General features: G+C 36.5%; 2 protein-coding genes across 2 annotated transcripts; one reads left to right on the top strand and one right to left on the bottom strand.

Moving 5' to 3' along the window:
• The first annotated feature begins 595 nt into the window (after positions 1 to 595).
• LOC108748019 (acyl-coenzyme A thioesterase 13-like) lies at positions 596 to 1,945 on the top strand. The gene is made up of 3 exons (XM_018485966.1): positions 596 to 725; positions 874 to 1,061; positions 1,719 to 1,945. Exons 1-3 carry the CDS (start codon positions 645 to 647, stop codon positions 1,870 to 1,872), a joined length of 423 nt encoding a protein of 140 aa, XP_018341468.1. The 5' UTR covers positions 596 to 644; the 3' UTR covers positions 1,873 to 1,945.
• A 1,828-nt stretch (positions 1,946 to 3,773) lies between these two features.
• LOC108748053 (peroxidasin) lies at positions 3,774 to 17,186 on the bottom strand. The gene is made up of 5 exons (XM_018486035.1): positions 16,269 to 17,186; positions 9,376 to 9,893; positions 7,520 to 8,321; positions 6,814 to 7,168; positions 3,774 to 6,121 (listed from the first exon to the last, which is right to left on the bottom strand). The coding sequence occupies exons 1-5, from the start codon at positions 16,466 to 16,468 to the stop codon at positions 4,070 to 4,072; spliced, it is 3,927 nt and encodes a 1,308-aa protein (XP_018341537.1). The 5' UTR covers positions 16,469 to 17,186; the 3' UTR covers positions 3,774 to 4,069.
• Positions 17,187 to 18,018: the final 832 nt, after the last annotated feature.

The following is an 18,018-nucleotide window of genomic DNA, read 5'->3' as shown; positions in this document are numbered from 1 at the left end:
TTATTAAAAACGCGATCAGTCTTGGGCAAATTTTCGTGAATACATTTAATTTCGAAAATACATTTATTAAATTCGTGATTTTTTAATTATATAAATACTGCACAAATAAGTACGCATATTTTTAATTTGCTATAATATCTTATTGTTGAAAAATTACAATTTTTTCTCTGGCAGTTAGCATTTCTACTGATAATCAAACTCAGATGATAACATTAAAAATCAGTTTTAAATAAAAATCAAGTATTATTAAAATTTTAAAATACACACGTCTACGAAACTAATAAATCATAAAATTAGTACCATATTATCAGTATTTCTTATTCTTAATCGCTTAAATTTTAACAGTTTATCAATAAAAACACGTTGACTTTTAATTATATTTCACAGTCACTATATATGAACCAGAACGCGGTTTTATCAATAAAAGCGTGCTTTTATCTCTAAAAGTTTATAGTATGCGTAATGTAAATTATAACATGTTAGCGCCTTTGACTATAATTTAACGCGCTAACATCGTTGTAAAAACACGTTCTGAGTACGGGCCTACATTCTATATCTCTAAAATTCTATAATATGCGTAACGTAAACTGTAGTACGTTAATGCGCTAATATTGTAAGCGCGTGTTCTGAATACGGGAAAGATCATGTCGTGTAAAATGGAACTTATAAAAAATGTTTTGGAGAAAGTGGCGAATGGCAAAGGCTTTGGTCGATGTATGAAAAATGTAAGTACAAAAAATTTCATTTCATCTATTAATATTTAATATATAATTAAATCTAACCTATTCATTATTTTGTGTTATACATTTGCTACTATATGTAAATAAAAATAATTAATATAATGCAGTATATATTTGTGACTTTTCTGAACAGATAAAGTTGTTGTCGGCTGGCGATGGAAAGTGCAAAGCACAATTTACTGTGGCTGAGGAACATTTGAATATTGGTGGTTTTTTACATGGTGGTTTTACTGCTACTGTTATAGACTGTGTATCTACATATGCATTAATGACTCACAAATATGATCCTCCTCCTGGTGTTTCTGTAGATCTGCACGTGACGTAAGATTTTGATCTGAAATTTTTATTAGATTTTTTATTTTGTCATGTTTTAATTATTTTATTAGTTCCCAGATAGCAAGATGTATCTGTCTTGTTGTTTGCTAAGTATGCATTGCTATAACTAAGTCCTCATTTGTTGGCAACTTGATGCCTTCACGATATGATAACATTGAGTAGTAATTTGCCAGCAACTTTAAAATCGTCATCATTAAAATTCATACTATTGCCATCATGTTACCATAATAATATGCAGCATCATGCAATGCTGTCATATTGCCGACCAACGCAAGATAATATTAACGCAACTATTTTGTTGCTAATTGCTGGCAATCATATACATATTATTGTCTGCATGTTACTACAATGTCGGTATATTCGAAATCGTTGAAGATAAATCTATGACACGTTGCAAGATATCGTAATCACAAATTTACTCGATTTTGTTGAGACACGCTTTGCTATCTGGATTATTACATTATTACGTTATTTTACATTTTAATATAAATATATATACAGTCTACGATAGATGTTGGTTAGAGACTAGAAATTGAATATAACAATTGTATATAACTTACTATAATTTTTATTAGTTAAAAAAAATATATATGCTATTGTATTGTACAGTAGAACAGAATAATTATTAATATAATGGCACAGATTTTTGAAGGCTGCATTTCCTGGTGAAATAGTGACGGTTGATGCTAAAACTATACGTACTGGAAAGAATTTAGGTTTTCTCGCGGTAGAACTCACAAAGAACGACGGTAAGGATATTGTTGCTCGTGGGCAACAAACGAAATACCTTGGATAGTCATTTATGCAAAGAAACTAAGATCAGTTTGATTCAAATGTCAATAAATGTACATAAAATAAAGAGTAGAATACACTGTAATTACATATGTATATGTATATATATATATATATATACACACATACATACAAGGATCGTTTGAAAAGTTTTGGACCTAACAGAAATAACAAGTATTTTTTGTCAAATTTAGTTTTATTTTTCAATGTAGTCTCCTTTTAAGTCGATACACTTCCCAGCGATGTTCCCATTCCTTTAACTTATTCAATATTTGGCGTCTTGCTCTGCAAAATATGCTTTTACGAATGCGATGACATGTTCGTTCGATGAAAATCTTTGCCCTCCGAGCTAAACTTTGAAACAGAAAAAAGTCGCTGGGGACTAGATCTAGTGAATACGTGGGTGATCAATCAATTCGAACCGAAATTCATGAATTTTTACCATGTTGAAGTGTGAGATAGTGCACTATCTTGATGGAAAGCAGCACTTTCTTCTTCAAATACGACCGTTTTTTCACAATTTCTGCCATCAGCCTGCCAATTAATGATGAGTAATACACCTCTATTATTGTTTATCTTTTTCAAGACAGTCACTGAACATAATCTATAATGCGTATAAAAAGCCTATATGAGTCAGCACTAGATGTAGGGGTGCAAATAATATTTTATTTTAAACATAAATAAGTACATAAACGTTTCGATCTTTATTTTGGATCTTCATCAGTAAGTCGTATATTCTAATATACAAACTAAAGAGTATATAAATTGTGATGTGTTATTCGCATAAGAGTATCGTTAATAAGTTGTGTATCGATGAACATAATTCCATGACAATCCAAAAAAAAAAAAAAAAAAAAAAAGTCGCCATCACTTTTCCGGCCAATGAAATCATTGTCACTTTCTTCGGATCGAGCAGGTTCAGTCTTCGCAATTCACTGTTTTGACTGTTCCTTCATCTCAGGAGTGAAGTAGTGGATCCAAGTTTCATCGCCAACAGTTATTAATCGACGCATTAAAAAATCCGCTCCAACAGAGCCTTGGAAATGTTCATTCGAATGCGTTTTTGGTTCACAGTGAGCAAGCGCGGCATCCAACGTGGTTAGTTTACGCATGTCTAATTCATCATCAATGTATGATAAACACATTCTTTCGATATACTCACAGCCTCTGATATCACTTTGATTCGATTTTGCTGCCCAGTATCATTTGGTGAACTTTTTCGATGTTATCGATGATAGTCGCAAATGTTGGTCGTCCCGAACGCTCATCAGCCAAGCTGGTACGACCCTGGTTTAAATTCAGCTGCCTATCTTTCACGGTGGCGAATAATGAGGCAGTGTGTCCGTAATCCGTAAACGCTTTTAATTTGCGCAGGCATATTGCCTCCCAAATGCAAGAATTTAATCGGTACCGATATTCGATTTTTTCCATTTTTATAAAAACACTGACATCGACTGGCACAAATGACTGTCAAACAACAACTGTGTGAGCATCTAAAAGGGCTACAATTTCCACATCTTTTAAAGCATGTACGATTGTAGTACCAAAATGGTTTTGACGAGTAATGTCATCTTCATGTTGAGGCTCAAAACTTTTAAAACGACCTACGTATATGTGTATATATATATATAAGCTTTATTATAAAAGTGGTTTAAGCGTTGCTACGATATGCATGATTCGGCCTATATTGCATTATACATGTGTTCCTTGCTAACATTATTTGCATTAGTCTAAAAGAAGTGACGACCAATAATTAATTAATGGCGAGTTCGATTGGAAGAATTAATGCGCACTGGTGCATGTTAAAGCCATTGTACATTGATTTAATTCGAGTATAAAAGTGAAATGCAAATATTTCGAATTATAAAATACATAGTTTACTTAACAGTAATAATAAAATGTATTGAATATTTCAGGATTTAATCGATTTCTATGTTATGTATAAACATATCTTTACGTTATTTTGTGTATGGCTTTGATGTGCACCAGTGTGTACTGAGTGCGCCCAATCGAATTTGCTATAAGTTTTTGCAAATGCTTTTATTTACAACAATAAATGCATAAAAAATATGGCATATATTAGAAATGTAAGAGCGTTACTATCTGCTGGAAAGAGAGGGGAAGAGAGAGAGAGAGAGAGAGAGAGAGAGAGAGAGAGAGAGAGAGAGAGAGAGAATAATCCAAGTATACACTTAATTTCTCTATTGTGTTTTAATGTCTTTAAAAAATAACTCGAGTTTTTTAATTCTTTGTAACAAATTGTCAAACTGTTGTTGCAAACGCTTAGCCTCTCGATTGCTTTCACCAAACATCCTTTGGAAGTATTCGATTTCCTCTTCGCGACTCAACGAATCGGTGTCCTTAACGTAGTCACGACTGGGTGCAAAATACTTCTCAGCCTCTCTGCGCACGCGGGAGATAGTATTATCACGATCTTCGCAATTTTCGCAGCAGTCAGACCACGCGTTCAAGTCTACGTAAGGAATCTCGTCACAACTGACAAAGTCATTATGACTCTCGGGCAGTAGAAACACATTGGGTTGTATGCGAGTGATGTTGTCGCCGTTGTCGCATAAGATTCTGGCTAGTGACACTTGCTGAATCTGGACGAGCTGTTCCGCACGAAAGACGCTTGGATTCTCGTACCAGAACCGATCGCCGTCCCGGGTTCGCCGGAATTGCTCCAGTAGGAGACATTTGAACAACGGCCCGACTTTCATCCCCGGCAACTGATCCTCAAGAATACCACCAACCCAAACGTCTATATTGCCTGGGTGACCGTATAATTCGCGCAGCTTCTGCCGCACACGAGCGCTGCTGATGTCATTATTCAAATGCTCGAACGTCTCGACGCGCGACATGTTGCAATAATCGCGCCACTCTACATAGCCAGGAAGCCCGTGATCTCTTCCTCGTTGGATATTCATCGCCGCTAGATCGAGCGCAACCGCGTGAGCGGTACGGAATAGCTGTTCGGTGAGCTCGACATTGAGATTCTGTTCGGGCAGCTTCAGTTTCGCCGCCGTGACGTACATACCTCGGATCAGCGGGTCGACGCCACCTTCTTCGACTAGTCGCCAAGGCGCAAAAAAGGCATCGCGCAAATTGAGAGGACCCTGAGGAATCGGTTGGAAGGACGCGTTCAGTCGCTCTAGACGCGGTTGGATGAGCGAGTGGCCAAAACGTAGAGCGGCGGTGGCGAAAACGTTGGATATGCTGGCGTCTACGTTGGGATCGTAGCCTCGGTACGGTCCCAACATAGAATCCTCGACCGCCGATCCAAATATTCGCGGCAGCCAGTGTCGATAAGTGATGTGTTGCATCTCTGCGCCGACGATACGTCTCGCTTCCTGATACAATTTTTCGCCATTCCAGTGTGGATTCATCTCGCGTAGCGCGCGAGCGATGCGGTTGTGTTCGCGCAACCATAAAGTATGCATGGCCAGCAGGCCGACTTGCTCGTTGGCACGAATGTCACCGGCTACGAAGCAATTGATCGAGCTCTCCAGTGGATTCCTGCGACAGTCGACAAACTGACCAGACGCGTATGGAAGGAGGGACTTGTGACCGGGAAGTGTGGGACCTTCCCGGAGCAGGCCACGATCCGTCGTGAAGTCACGCAGATCGCGCGCCAGCTCGTCGTCGTAGCCGTAGACCTGCGACGCGTCCAAATAGCTGGTCAACTGGTTCAGCTGTTCTCGAGGCGTCAAGCCGCCCCACAGTATACTGGTCGCGCCAGAGCCGCACACGGCGCTACTTCTGATAAAGTCGATGCACCGTCTGTTGCTGATGCGCGGATCACCTGGCGGCACTTCCATCGGGAAGCAAGGTGCGGCGTTGTCGCAGGATTTTTTGCAATCTATTCCATCCCACGATTCGCTCGATACCGACGGTAACGCATGATCGAGATCATGGTCCAGGAATTGACCCCACTGCATCACCATGTGGCTAATCTGATCGTCTGACGTAATCGCGTGGGTAGAGATTACCGTGGTCGACACGAGACGTGCGGCGGGCTTCGGATAACCGTAGTATCGTCGTCCCTTCTCCCAACCGACCGGCATCGAGAATCCATTCTCGTAGATGGGTTGCAGTACCCTCCGGAATCCTGTATGCGACGAACCCCAAGTAGAATGGCGCAGATTATTGCAACTGCCGTCTATAGCCCGATATTTGTGGTGGAAGCACCTGTTGGTGCAATTCTGCCGACGTCTATGACCGGTGCACCCGGACAATCGTTCGATTTTTTTCACCTGCAACGGGATGTGCAGCGTAATTTCAGCTGATGTATATATATATATATATAGGGTGTCCCAAAATTAACGCAAGATTTGAATTAAATAGAAAACACAGTTTTTAGTCTTTTGAGATTGTTATTTTTTTACTGAATCATAAAGTACACAGGATAGGGTTATTTGTGGAATAACACATCGGGCAAATGGCCTCCACGGCTTTGCATGCACATACGCACTCGTTTGTCGAAATTTTTTATGACCATTTTGCATAAATGTGGCTGAATTTCGTTGATGCAGCGTTGAATCTCCTCCTTTAATGCACGGGTGGTTGTGGGCTTGTTGACATAGACCTGTGATTTCAAATAACCCCATAAAAAGAAATCTAATGATGTTAAATCACACGACCTAGGGGGCGATTTTGGCGATTAACAAAGCCATCAAGGTGAAAATGTGCTTCATCGCTTAGGATGATTTTGCTCGAAAAATCAGCATCCATTTGTTGATGATTCAATAATCCATTCAACGAACTCATTTTTTAACCCTAAACTGTCAGCTGTTAAATTGTTTTTTTTTTTTGGTTGCCAACACTTTACTGCACAAATGGCGGCAAATTCAAATCTTGCGTTAATTTTGGGACACCCTTTATATATATAAATATATATATATGTATACATATGTAGTATGATAGTACGCTTGATGATCAACTTTACCTGTTCAGCTGTCAAGATTTCCTCGTAGCGGAATTCACCAGTCACGTTTGCTTTATTGCCAGTATCCACCATACGTCGAATATTGATGAGAGTTCTTTCGAAGAGCTCGGCGGGTCTAGCGGCCGCGCGATCGATCGCGTTCGGAAACCGTGTCAAACGGAACGGATCAACGTGTTTCGATGAGCCATCCGAATTAAAGAGAGACGATAGAGTTTTATTAATGGCACGATCGATCTCCTCGGTGGCACTTTGGAAGGCTCGTATGACGAGTGTATCCGTTGCACCGGGCTGCCGAACGCGCACCAAAGCATCGCCGGTTGCGCGGCCATAATCGTTTATAGCTGAACACTCGTACCTGCAAAAGGAAGATGATTGTTGCGCACAGGATCGATTGATGCAATGGAAGCACGATTTGAATTTTTATTATTGTAGATATTAACTCTTATCAAACTCTTTTCCGTATTATCAACGTAGCCAAAAAGATTGATAAAATCGCACCGAATTAATAATCATTAATAATATTGTATAATACGAATTATTTTTTCAAATTTACTAATTATTATTATGTTTTTTAAATGAAAAACCACGTGAGAAATAATTTCTACACATGCATTCACAAAAATAACTCCTTTAATCTCCTCATTGAAAATAAAGATGATAGTTAATGACCGCGCTCTCGGCGGTCATGCTAGTGTTTCAATCTTACCTGCCGGAGTCTTGTGGAGTCACGTTAAAAATAAGAAGACTTCCTCCGCGTGTGATCTTGACTCTGTTACCCTCGAGCGCGCTACCGTCCTTTTTCCATTGGATCACTGGCTTCGGGATACCCTCAGCCCGGCAGGGTACCTCGACAATGGCGTTCAGTTCCACCTCGATGTCTTGCGGTCTGAATAGCAATCGGGGCGCCGTCAAATCTACGACACTCAAATTTGCGAAGAGATGAACCGTGTGATCGGTGCTCCTAAGATAACACTCATATTTGCCCGCATCGGTTTCCTTAACCGCGAGGATACGTAACAGCGTGCCGTCGTTCTCGAGCGAGATTCTATCGTTGAAGGGGATTGATCGGCCGTCTCTAAACCAGCGAGTATCGGGTCTAGGATTACCCAATGCTCGACAAGAAAAGGTCACGTTGGTACCGGCGGTCACGTTTTGGGATTCTGGTCTTTCAGCGAGTATTAACTGAGACGCCGCTGTAATCACTGCTCTGGCCTTTCTGGATTTGGCCGAACCCATATCGCTGCTAGCTACGCACTCGTATATCCCGCCGTCTTGCTCGGTCGTGCCAAAGATCACCAAGGTGCCGTCCTCGCGAATCACGTACTTTTCGCCGTCCTCACGAATTACTACATACTTTTCATCATCATCGTCCGCCTCCCACGAGTATCTTGTATTCTTCATCCATTTGATCTTTGGTGTTGGATCACCTGTTACTCGACACGTCAACGTTATCGTGTCACCAAATCGCACTACGGTGTCTTCCGGACCTTCTACGATACGCGGTTTTGCTGCAAAAGGAATCTTCTATTACGACGAAAATTTTGAGGAAAAATTAAATAAATGGATATGAGATTATTTATTTTATCGTGTTCCTCTCATTTCTTTTTTTTACATCTTCTCTAACTTTGCGATACATATATACAATATATTGCGTCTCATTTATCTATTTATTTTATCTGCTTTTACTTTCTATTCGAACTTTTCATTGCGAGCTCGTACGAATAATACGGAGAGGATCATATGATTTTATTTATTATATAAGAGACTCTAAATACGTGTAATTTTCTACGAATTGATAGTCATATTAATATTACTAATTGTAAGTAAGTATATAGTTTTAGAATTGCTACCGCTCCATTATCATCGATTTGAAAGTTTAAAGTTTTTGAATTAATGAGCGACAATCAGTTGATTGAAAGTTTCGATATAATGAGGGATCACGCGATAGAGATACACGGATCATCCTAGCAAGAGCCATCATCACATGAGATGCAGCAGAGCAATGGCCGACGTGTCAATGACCACAACGACGTAATCGACATTAAGTTGTATCAGTGATAATGTTACAATCATGTGAGCAATGTGTAATTGATATGTAATATAACGAATAACGAAAAGAACAATGAAACAACAATAAACTGTTTCCTAGGAAAGTATTCAAAAGTCGACTAAAAGAGAAATAACTGGGGAATGAGTGGGAAATTTATTCACTTTGTTTTTTAAAAATTAAGGACTTGAACAATTTTACTATATAAGCTTAAGAGTTCTATTCGTTCGATGTCTTAACTTATTCTCTTAGATTGTGACATGAGAAGCGAGAAGGTACACAATAAAATAAAAATTCTTGCAATAGATACCTAATATAAAAATAAAACAATACAATAGATAGATTCTTGTAAAATATGTCGAAAACTTTTCTTTTACTTCATTAATTATAATAAATAATTATATATTGTCTGGAAATGAGCTGCCTAATGTAATCCAGTTTATTGCCCTTGGATGATACATTATATATGTATAAATCGTACTCTCCTGCTCGGCATACGCGTGCTTTTACTCAACTGCAATGAAAGTCCTCGGGCAACATTGTAGTTAGGGAGCGACCCTTCATCTCATGTGGGGATTGGCAAATTGCCGCCATCTCCGTAGGCTTGTCCTGAAGGCGTTCCACCAGCCAGACCAGATTACAATCGCAGATGAGCGCGTTGCTGTCGAGACGCAGCCGCGTCATCGGACCAACGTTGACGAACGCATTCGCCGGCAACCGATGAAGCTTGTTGCTGTGCAGAAATAGACGCTCCAGCGCCGGCAGATTGTTGAACGTGCCCGGTCGGATTTCCCGCAGATGGTTGTGGTGCAGGTACAACTGTTCGAGCCGTGGCAACCCCGCGAATGCGCCCGGCGCGATGTGCTCGATGCGATTTTTATATAAGTAAAGTATCCGTAGATTCGGTGCGCCTTCGAACGCGCCTATCGGCAGCCGTCGAATGTGGTTGTCGTTCAGTAGTAAGGTATGCAATTGATTGTGTCCGTGAAATGATCCCCCGCGCACTTCCGCGATGCTGTTAAATCGGAGATCTCTGAAAGAATTTCGAGTTTCGGGATGAGTGTGAGATTATCTTTCTCGGGAAGAAGGAGCTTTTATATATATATAAATTACATATCTCACAATTACTGATAATTAAATACGAACGTAATTATTTATTAACGTTTTGCGACAATGGGAATTAAAAACATATTACAAGATATCAGAGATTTGCATTCGCGTTTATTTTCGCGACAAGATAGAAGTAAATTGGATAATATGGTCATTTTATTTATTTCATATACAATCTCAGATCGTAGATCAGATAATAATCGTGTTTCGGTTGCTTTCTCTACGCTAAATACGATATAAATATCTGGAACACGGAATTTCGTATGTGGGCGAGAATATCGGAGTTATAAATCTATTTCTCCGCGCCTACTCGTTTATATATAATGAAATGAGCAAAAGTATTCGTAAGCACTTCTTGAGATATAAGACGAAATAAATAACAATCATTATTATTTCATCGATAGATGGACTGATGTATCTATTAACATAAATAAATATTGATTAGTAAGTTACATTCTTGCTTATTCCAATTTGTTTATTAAAAAAGATTATTGAATTAAAATATGTCTCATTAATACATATATAACGGTATACAAATTATATACCGTTATATGTATATAAATTATAAACCGTTTTTCTCACTTTCTCGAAGTACTAAACTGTACTTCGTATGCGTTCCGACATAGATCGGTCTTCATGCCTCTCGCGAAATAGATCACTTTTCATTCATTTTTTGACATGGACCTTTCGTCATGTTTTTTTCGATATAACACCTTCGATATAGCTCAGGCATCGATATATAATGTAGAATAATGGCTGTTAATATAAACGTTACGTTTTATAGTCGTATACATTGTTTGTTGGTATTTAAATGAAATATTTAGATAATCTAGATGGCGTTATTTTATCTTATCTTTACTAGACATATATATATTACCTTTATCTGTATCTCAAATAAAATGTGATATCTTTTTTCAAATTATTTAAGATGAAGATCTAATTACTTTGATAAGAGAGATTATCTAGATACTAGTAAACATTATTAGTTACACACACATACACACACACACACACACACACACACATACACGCGTATATGGCAATTATAATAAAATAAAAAATTATAGTACCATTTTGTACGAAAGAAAGCGATTCCAGTAATTAGCTTCAATTCCTTTACTCTGACGTTGAATTACTCTGCAGACAATTTCACATTTCACGGTAGTTAAATGATATACTTTAAACGAGGCCTTAATAAAACATCGCGTTAATGTTGACTGTATCAGTTATGAAATGTGAAGCAGGTTTCGAGAAATATATATTACATATACATGTAAGTGCATGGATGCATATAAATATTGGTGATTTATTCATTTAACGTCGCGAAGGCTCATAATTAATAACGTAGATCGCAAATGAATTAACGATACTAGTAGCAGTATATGAAGCGGACATCATGAGAATGATGAATGTTCTAGGAAGACGACCCGTCTCTTCTGAACCATATTCAGCACAGATTTCATCGAAGCTACAGCTTCGCCATTTGATTCACTGAGAGATGCACGACTATATTTACAATTATAACGATGATGTAATCTGTCCCCTTGCGGAATGCGAATTCACTTTCTCGAATTGATATGCCTTGTTTTGTATCTACAATCCAAAAGGCAATGCGCATAATGTTTTAATAAACGTTGACGTTATCATTTATATAAGTGTAAGTATTGTATATAGTAAAACAAAAATAAATGAATACATTTTTAATTATTTCTACAACAGATATGTATAAAGAGATACAATTAGAGAGAGAAAGAAAGAGAGGGAGAGAGATAATTTTGATGTATTAAATATTGTTAATATTGAAGAAGAAAAGAAATTGCTTTCTATGTGTTATCAAAATATCGAGAATTACTGATTCTTAACGCATATTTATGTGCTAATGCGTGGACATCTCACATCAGATCGCAAGTAGTTTAATCGAGCAAGTATATATAATTTCTTACTGTATACACAGCGTAATTTTTTGCACACGCTATTTTATGTAATCAAAGATTATAATTGTGCGTAGCACAAGAAACGAATATCTCAACGAATATCGATATCGCCCCATAAGTATAATATATACACATATATTTATTCAACGAGACCTTCGACGAATAATTAAAAATATTCAATATTTCAGTCAACGTTCTATTGGATATTTCATTGATTATCGACCGACAAATGCAGCAGACACTGTGTAACTACTTACATATATTTTTTTTATATTTTATAATTTTAATTTTAAAGAATAAAACAGTAATTGCATGTTAAATGTATCGAGATTTTAAGTTTAATTCATATGGGAATTCAGTCAAACGCATAATGGTTATAATACAAAAATATATCGTGTGCAATCAGAAATAAATTTCAAATGATCGAATAATACATTTTTATTAGATAAATAAATAATATGAATAAAAATAAAACATTCAAATCCGATTTATTTTAAATTACTTGCCAAAAAGTGCAATATTTATATGTATGTGCATGACTCATTGTTATAGAAACATATGCTCTTCTTGTTTATTAATTGTTTAAAAACGATATTATTTATGCGAAACTTTGCATAAATAATGATACACCGGGTTTGCAGTGAATCGGTAATCGGTAGTCGAAAGTCCTAAATCTTAACCTAAATAGACTACGATTTTTCGCATCCATAATGAATCATTAGTTGTACAGTAAGTCGTTTGGCTCGACCAATCAGAAAGAAAATTGATAATCGTACAAGTTGGCTGTTAGCCAACTTGACTGATTCACTCATAAAACTTAGGACTATCGACTATACCGACTCATTGTAGACCTGGACTTATATTTTATTATTTTCTCTTAACTTTATGCAATCGTCATACGATGCCTGAGTTTATCAACTTTTTCGCACAAGTTATTATCCATGCTGCTTCATTGGCACTGAGATTGTCAGAAGAGAACTCAAACTCTTATTCAGCTACAATTTTTTCAACAGATGTGTGAAAAAGAATCTTTTGTTTCTTTTGAGCTAAATAAAATCTTTCTGAATCTAACGAATCTATGATAAACGTGTGTTAAATACGTTAGACCCATTCTACATTGATCGTATTGTTGCAGACGTTGTAGGTTACAAGCTTGTTACATCAGCCAATCCAAGTTTAAAGTCACACGACGCTTACAATACATTACTCGCAACGCTACGATACGAGATTAGGCTTTAGAGTATTGGGTAGGTCATCGTTACAGAAATAGTAAGCAAAATAATATAAATTATATAATCGTATTTGTGTAAGCGTAAGAGATAGAGACATAGAGAAAAAAAGGATTTAATCACGAAAACTTTTCTTTGGCTTATGTGATACAAGAAATAATATTATGTAGAGAATCTATGAATTGTATTTACTTGATGTTCTTTATTTCAACAAAATTTCATCACCGCCATATGAGCAGCGATTGCAAAATTTATCAAAGAGTCTTTATATTTCGGAAACTTTATATTTCAAAACTTTATATTTTGGAGATGCATTCGTATAATGTGTTCCAAATGCTTGGTTAATCGTACATCTTTTTCCGAATTTATTATTTTACATAACATGATGAGAAAACATATTTCTTATATGCATGCATATATATTAGGTTGTTCGGAAAGTAATTTCGTTTTTTCTTATGAAAATAAAAGACGATTTTCAATCAGACGCGTTTCAAATGATCATGAACGGTCGAATTCGATAAATTTAATCTCTCAGCGATCTCACGAGTTGTTATTCGCCGGTTTGCATCAATTAATGCCCTTATTGTGTCTTCATCAGCTTCAACTGGCCTTCCAGAACGTGGTGCATCTTCAACATCAAAATTGCCGGATCGAAATTTTGCAAACCAGTTTTGGCACTGGCGTTCTGTCAATACATCTTCTCCATACACATCGGATAATTTTTTTCTTGCTTGAACAGCATTTTTACCTTTTCGATAGTAAAAAAATAAAATATGCCGAAAATGCTGTTTTTCACTTTCATATTTGATAAGGCACCAATCAAAAACTACTGCGTAGAATCAATCGAACTTTTTTCATAAACAAGCCTTGTTATATCAACTGTCAAAATATATAATGATTATGCGGCTTAACTGTGAAGTTGGCTGTGAAAAAATACGATAAGTCCTCTGTTGGGAAAAAACGAATTACTTTTCGAACAACCTAATAATATATACAATTGAAAAATTATTTATTTTATCATTTATTTATTTAAAATGATTTAATAAATCTCGCATGAGAGAAAATTACACATACATAAATATATACATTTATTACATAAATATATAAAGAATAAAAAACAGATGAAATTGTATTTCCTAATTGAGAATTCTAGATTTACATTTCCACAATGTGTTCTAAGGTTAGATGACACAATGATCTGTGTCATCTAATAACGTAATAGGGTCAGCATAATAATGCTGAATCTCTATTGAATGATAGTTTTTTTTAGGACAAAGAAAATTGCAATTTCATAGCAATAATTTTTAAGTTGTTATATAAATTAAAAAAAGATACGTATACGATTACAATTCAATGTAACACATTTGAAGTCACGTTAAGACAAATAGGATTAATTACACTTATCGTTGATTCATAGAATTGCAAACTGATTCGCCAATGTTTACCATGTCTTTGTCCGAGATTTTGCGTAACGACTTACAATAAAAATGATAAAGAACTTATATACTCTTCGTACAGATTGTAGATTTTATCGTCTTATTTTTTCCAATAAGCGCGTCAAAGTTTATGGGATACCTACACGGTATCAATGACACATATCACCGCAAGATAAATCGAGGTGAAACGATAAAATAGTCGGCCGTTTATATATTGCGATATCACATTACCGTTTTCTTATTTCAAGTAATAAATATTTTTTTTGGGATATGCGCTTTTTGAAGTAAGCGGAGTCTGATATGTATGTAAGTATGTTGTACGTTTTATTATTTATCAGAAAGACACATTTGTGTTATAAATCAATGCTTCGATGCTATTTTTTTGTAAAGAAAAGAAAAATTATTCTTTTTAAAACGTAATTAAGAATGACATAACTGCAATAAGAGCTTAGATCAGGTGGACATTCATAAAAGCCGATTGTTCAAAATACGTCATTCATATTTCGCGTCTCTAATATGTGATTGCCTAATTGGTCATAACTATTTTCAATTTATGTCTTGTAAATTTCCCGTAACATTTAAATAGAATAAGATATGCGCTAATGTAATATTCGTGTATAAAAATAAAGCCCGAAACAAATTCCATCGATCGAGATCTTTTATCTGGAAAAATTACCTAAATATACTAATTCATAAAATATATGTATATTCATGTAGTACTGTATGAACATAAAAAATGTGATTTTAAATAAGTCTGTGGTTTTGCATTGCGCGCGCGCGCGAATTTGCCTTTGCTCCATTCTCTTTCGTTTCTGTTCATTCTTCTGTTTCTCCGAAACTCCACTTAACGTCACATCGTAACTTATATATATATTTATGTGTGTATATATATATCTTGTTCTATTTAAATGTTACAGGAAATTTACAAGACATAAATTGAAAATAGTTACTACTAAACAATCTTTTTAAATAATCGACGATTTTTAGTTTTGTTGATCTAATTTGCCTTAAATGGATAACTTGTACACTTGTTTGCTGAATTAGATTTCCATTTCAAATTTGTGCATTTGCTGATTTTTACTGATTAAAATCTAATTCTCTCTCTCTCTCTCTCTCTCTCTCTCTCTCTCTCCCTCCCGCTTTGAGAGAGCATATTTCCGATATTAAAAAATTTTTTTATTCAAGATTTCTTGCAGATAATTGTGCAGATCGATTACAATGCGATTATTACTATTATTAATTACTATTTAATTATAGTTTATAGTACGATGAGTTCTTGGAATAAGTCTCTACCGTTGGAACACGATATATCATTCTTCTCTTTCTGCAAAACATAATAAATAATACTGTGCGAAAAATACGAACGCATATTTTTCACATGTGAGAAAGCGCTTAGTTGCGGTCTTCTTAACTTAATCGTACATCTCGATTAGTGTTTTCCCATATGAGCGAATATGGACGTCAACTTTCTCTCGACCTTTCGTCACTCATATAATTCCACTAACGTTGATTAATAATCGAGCAACGATGGTTATACATTTTTCTTGTGTAAGCGTTGAATTTTCGCATATAGAAAAATTTCAAATTTTGATTTGTACATAGAATATTCTCTATATAAAATGTATTATGCACAGTGATCGAAATTTCGAATGAATGTTAAAATAATTATTGCTTTTTATAAAGAAAATAGACGACTTACAGGACGGTGACATTAGCGGGCACCCGTGGCACTTGGATCAGCTTTAGGAACATACATCGCACCTGCATTGTGTTGTTGTAGCAGACGCATTTCTGTGGGCATTCTACCGTTGCTCCAGTAGCCTGCTGCAAGGGATCCGATGCGAATAGGAGCGACGGGACCAACAGCGTCCAGACCAACAGGTCCACGGTCCGTCTCATGTCCTTCGCTTGATCGTCGAGGTGTTCAGTGTACTCGAGAAATGTATCCACAGTAAGAGTAAGTCTTTATGTCGCGGTACCACGTGGATCAGTTGGTCATACGTGTGTGCACGTACAAACACATACACACACACACACACACACTCTCTTTCTCTCTCTCTCTCTCTCTCTCTCTCTCTCTCTCTCTTTTTCTCAAGTACTTTCACTGTATTATTCGCAGGATCAATGCAATGGGAATCTAATTAAACGTTGGATAAGAGGAACACCACTGTTGGGACGCGCTTCGAGAGAAGGCTCAGGAGAGACTAGTCAGGTTAGTGGCGATTGCAAGAGACAAAAGAGAGGAAGAAGGAAATGCACCACCACAGCTGGCCACAACCGCCCGTCCAGTTTCTGAGCGGCGGCAGCCACTACTGTAGCGCTACGCGACTCAAGTCCGCGTCGGGAGTCGGGAGTCGGTTGGGACCTCGTTCGGAGAGAGGGTCCATTGCGTCACGCGGGAGTAGGTACAAAAGACTTCCCCGAGTACGACGAGACTCGTTTCTCTTCGCTTTCGTCCCTTCGTTTTTCGTGTTGCCGTCGCACCGTCGCCACGTCGAGGCACGTTGAATGCGCGCTATACGAGCTATACGAGTCCAAGAGTACGAGAGTATGCAAAGTAAGAGTACTCGCGAAACACCGCGAGTCTTCTTTTTAAAGTAACGGAGATATACTACAATGCGCGTTAGATTAGTAAAATTAATCCAAGCAATAAACGAATAATTTTTTTACATCTAATTATTCATTACGATTAGTGGTACTAATTTGTAATGTAAAAAAGATTGATATAGCCGATTTTATATAGCCGATTATATTTTCTTCACATTCAACTGTGATCGGTCAGTTTCTTAAGGATTACTAAACCTATTGTAAATCATAAATAGTACAGAATAATACGGAAGAGGAATTAAAGTAAAAAATTTAGAAGATTCCTTAAAACCTCGAACGCTTATAATTACTTCAAACGTTTTTGGAACTCCCCCTGGACGTCCCCAGATGCCCTAAAAAAAGGACGGATGGCAATTCTACTTGTAAACGATAATACGATTGCATGACAGATGCATGAAAATGACTAAAAAAGAAACATTAAAGTTAACCTTCTCTCACTTTTGCATAATTTTATGTTATTTACAAAATCTTCATATCACTCGATTATAGAGATATACATATGTCTCCAATTTTCAATAGAATTGATTTAGATAATATTAATATTTTACTTTTAATAATGGCGCGTTACCAATTATTATATATCTTGCTTCAAATAGCTTCTCGGTTCTGTCGATCTAGATTCAATACATTTTAATAGTACCAACGTGTGGCGAATAGTATTTTTCTTAACTGACATTAAGGTATTGATAACTTGTTGGAAATATGATATTTTAATATTGTATTTTATACATTAATACTTTTTTGTACTTTATCCATTTTCCTTTTTGATTATTCTGTGTTTTTGATATGCTATTATATAATATTTATTACATACAGATTCTAGTAGATAATATTAATATAGC

This window comes from Trachymyrmex septentrionalis, unplaced genomic scaffold (genome assembly GCF_001594115.1).
Source record: "Trachymyrmex septentrionalis isolate Tsep2-gDNA-1 unplaced genomic scaffold, Tsep1.0 scaffold21, whole genome shotgun sequence".
Classification (NCBI taxonomy): domain Eukaryota; kingdom Metazoa; phylum Arthropoda; class Insecta; order Hymenoptera; family Formicidae; genus Trachymyrmex; species Trachymyrmex septentrionalis.
This window is presented reverse-complemented; position numbering and strand designations above follow the sequence as displayed.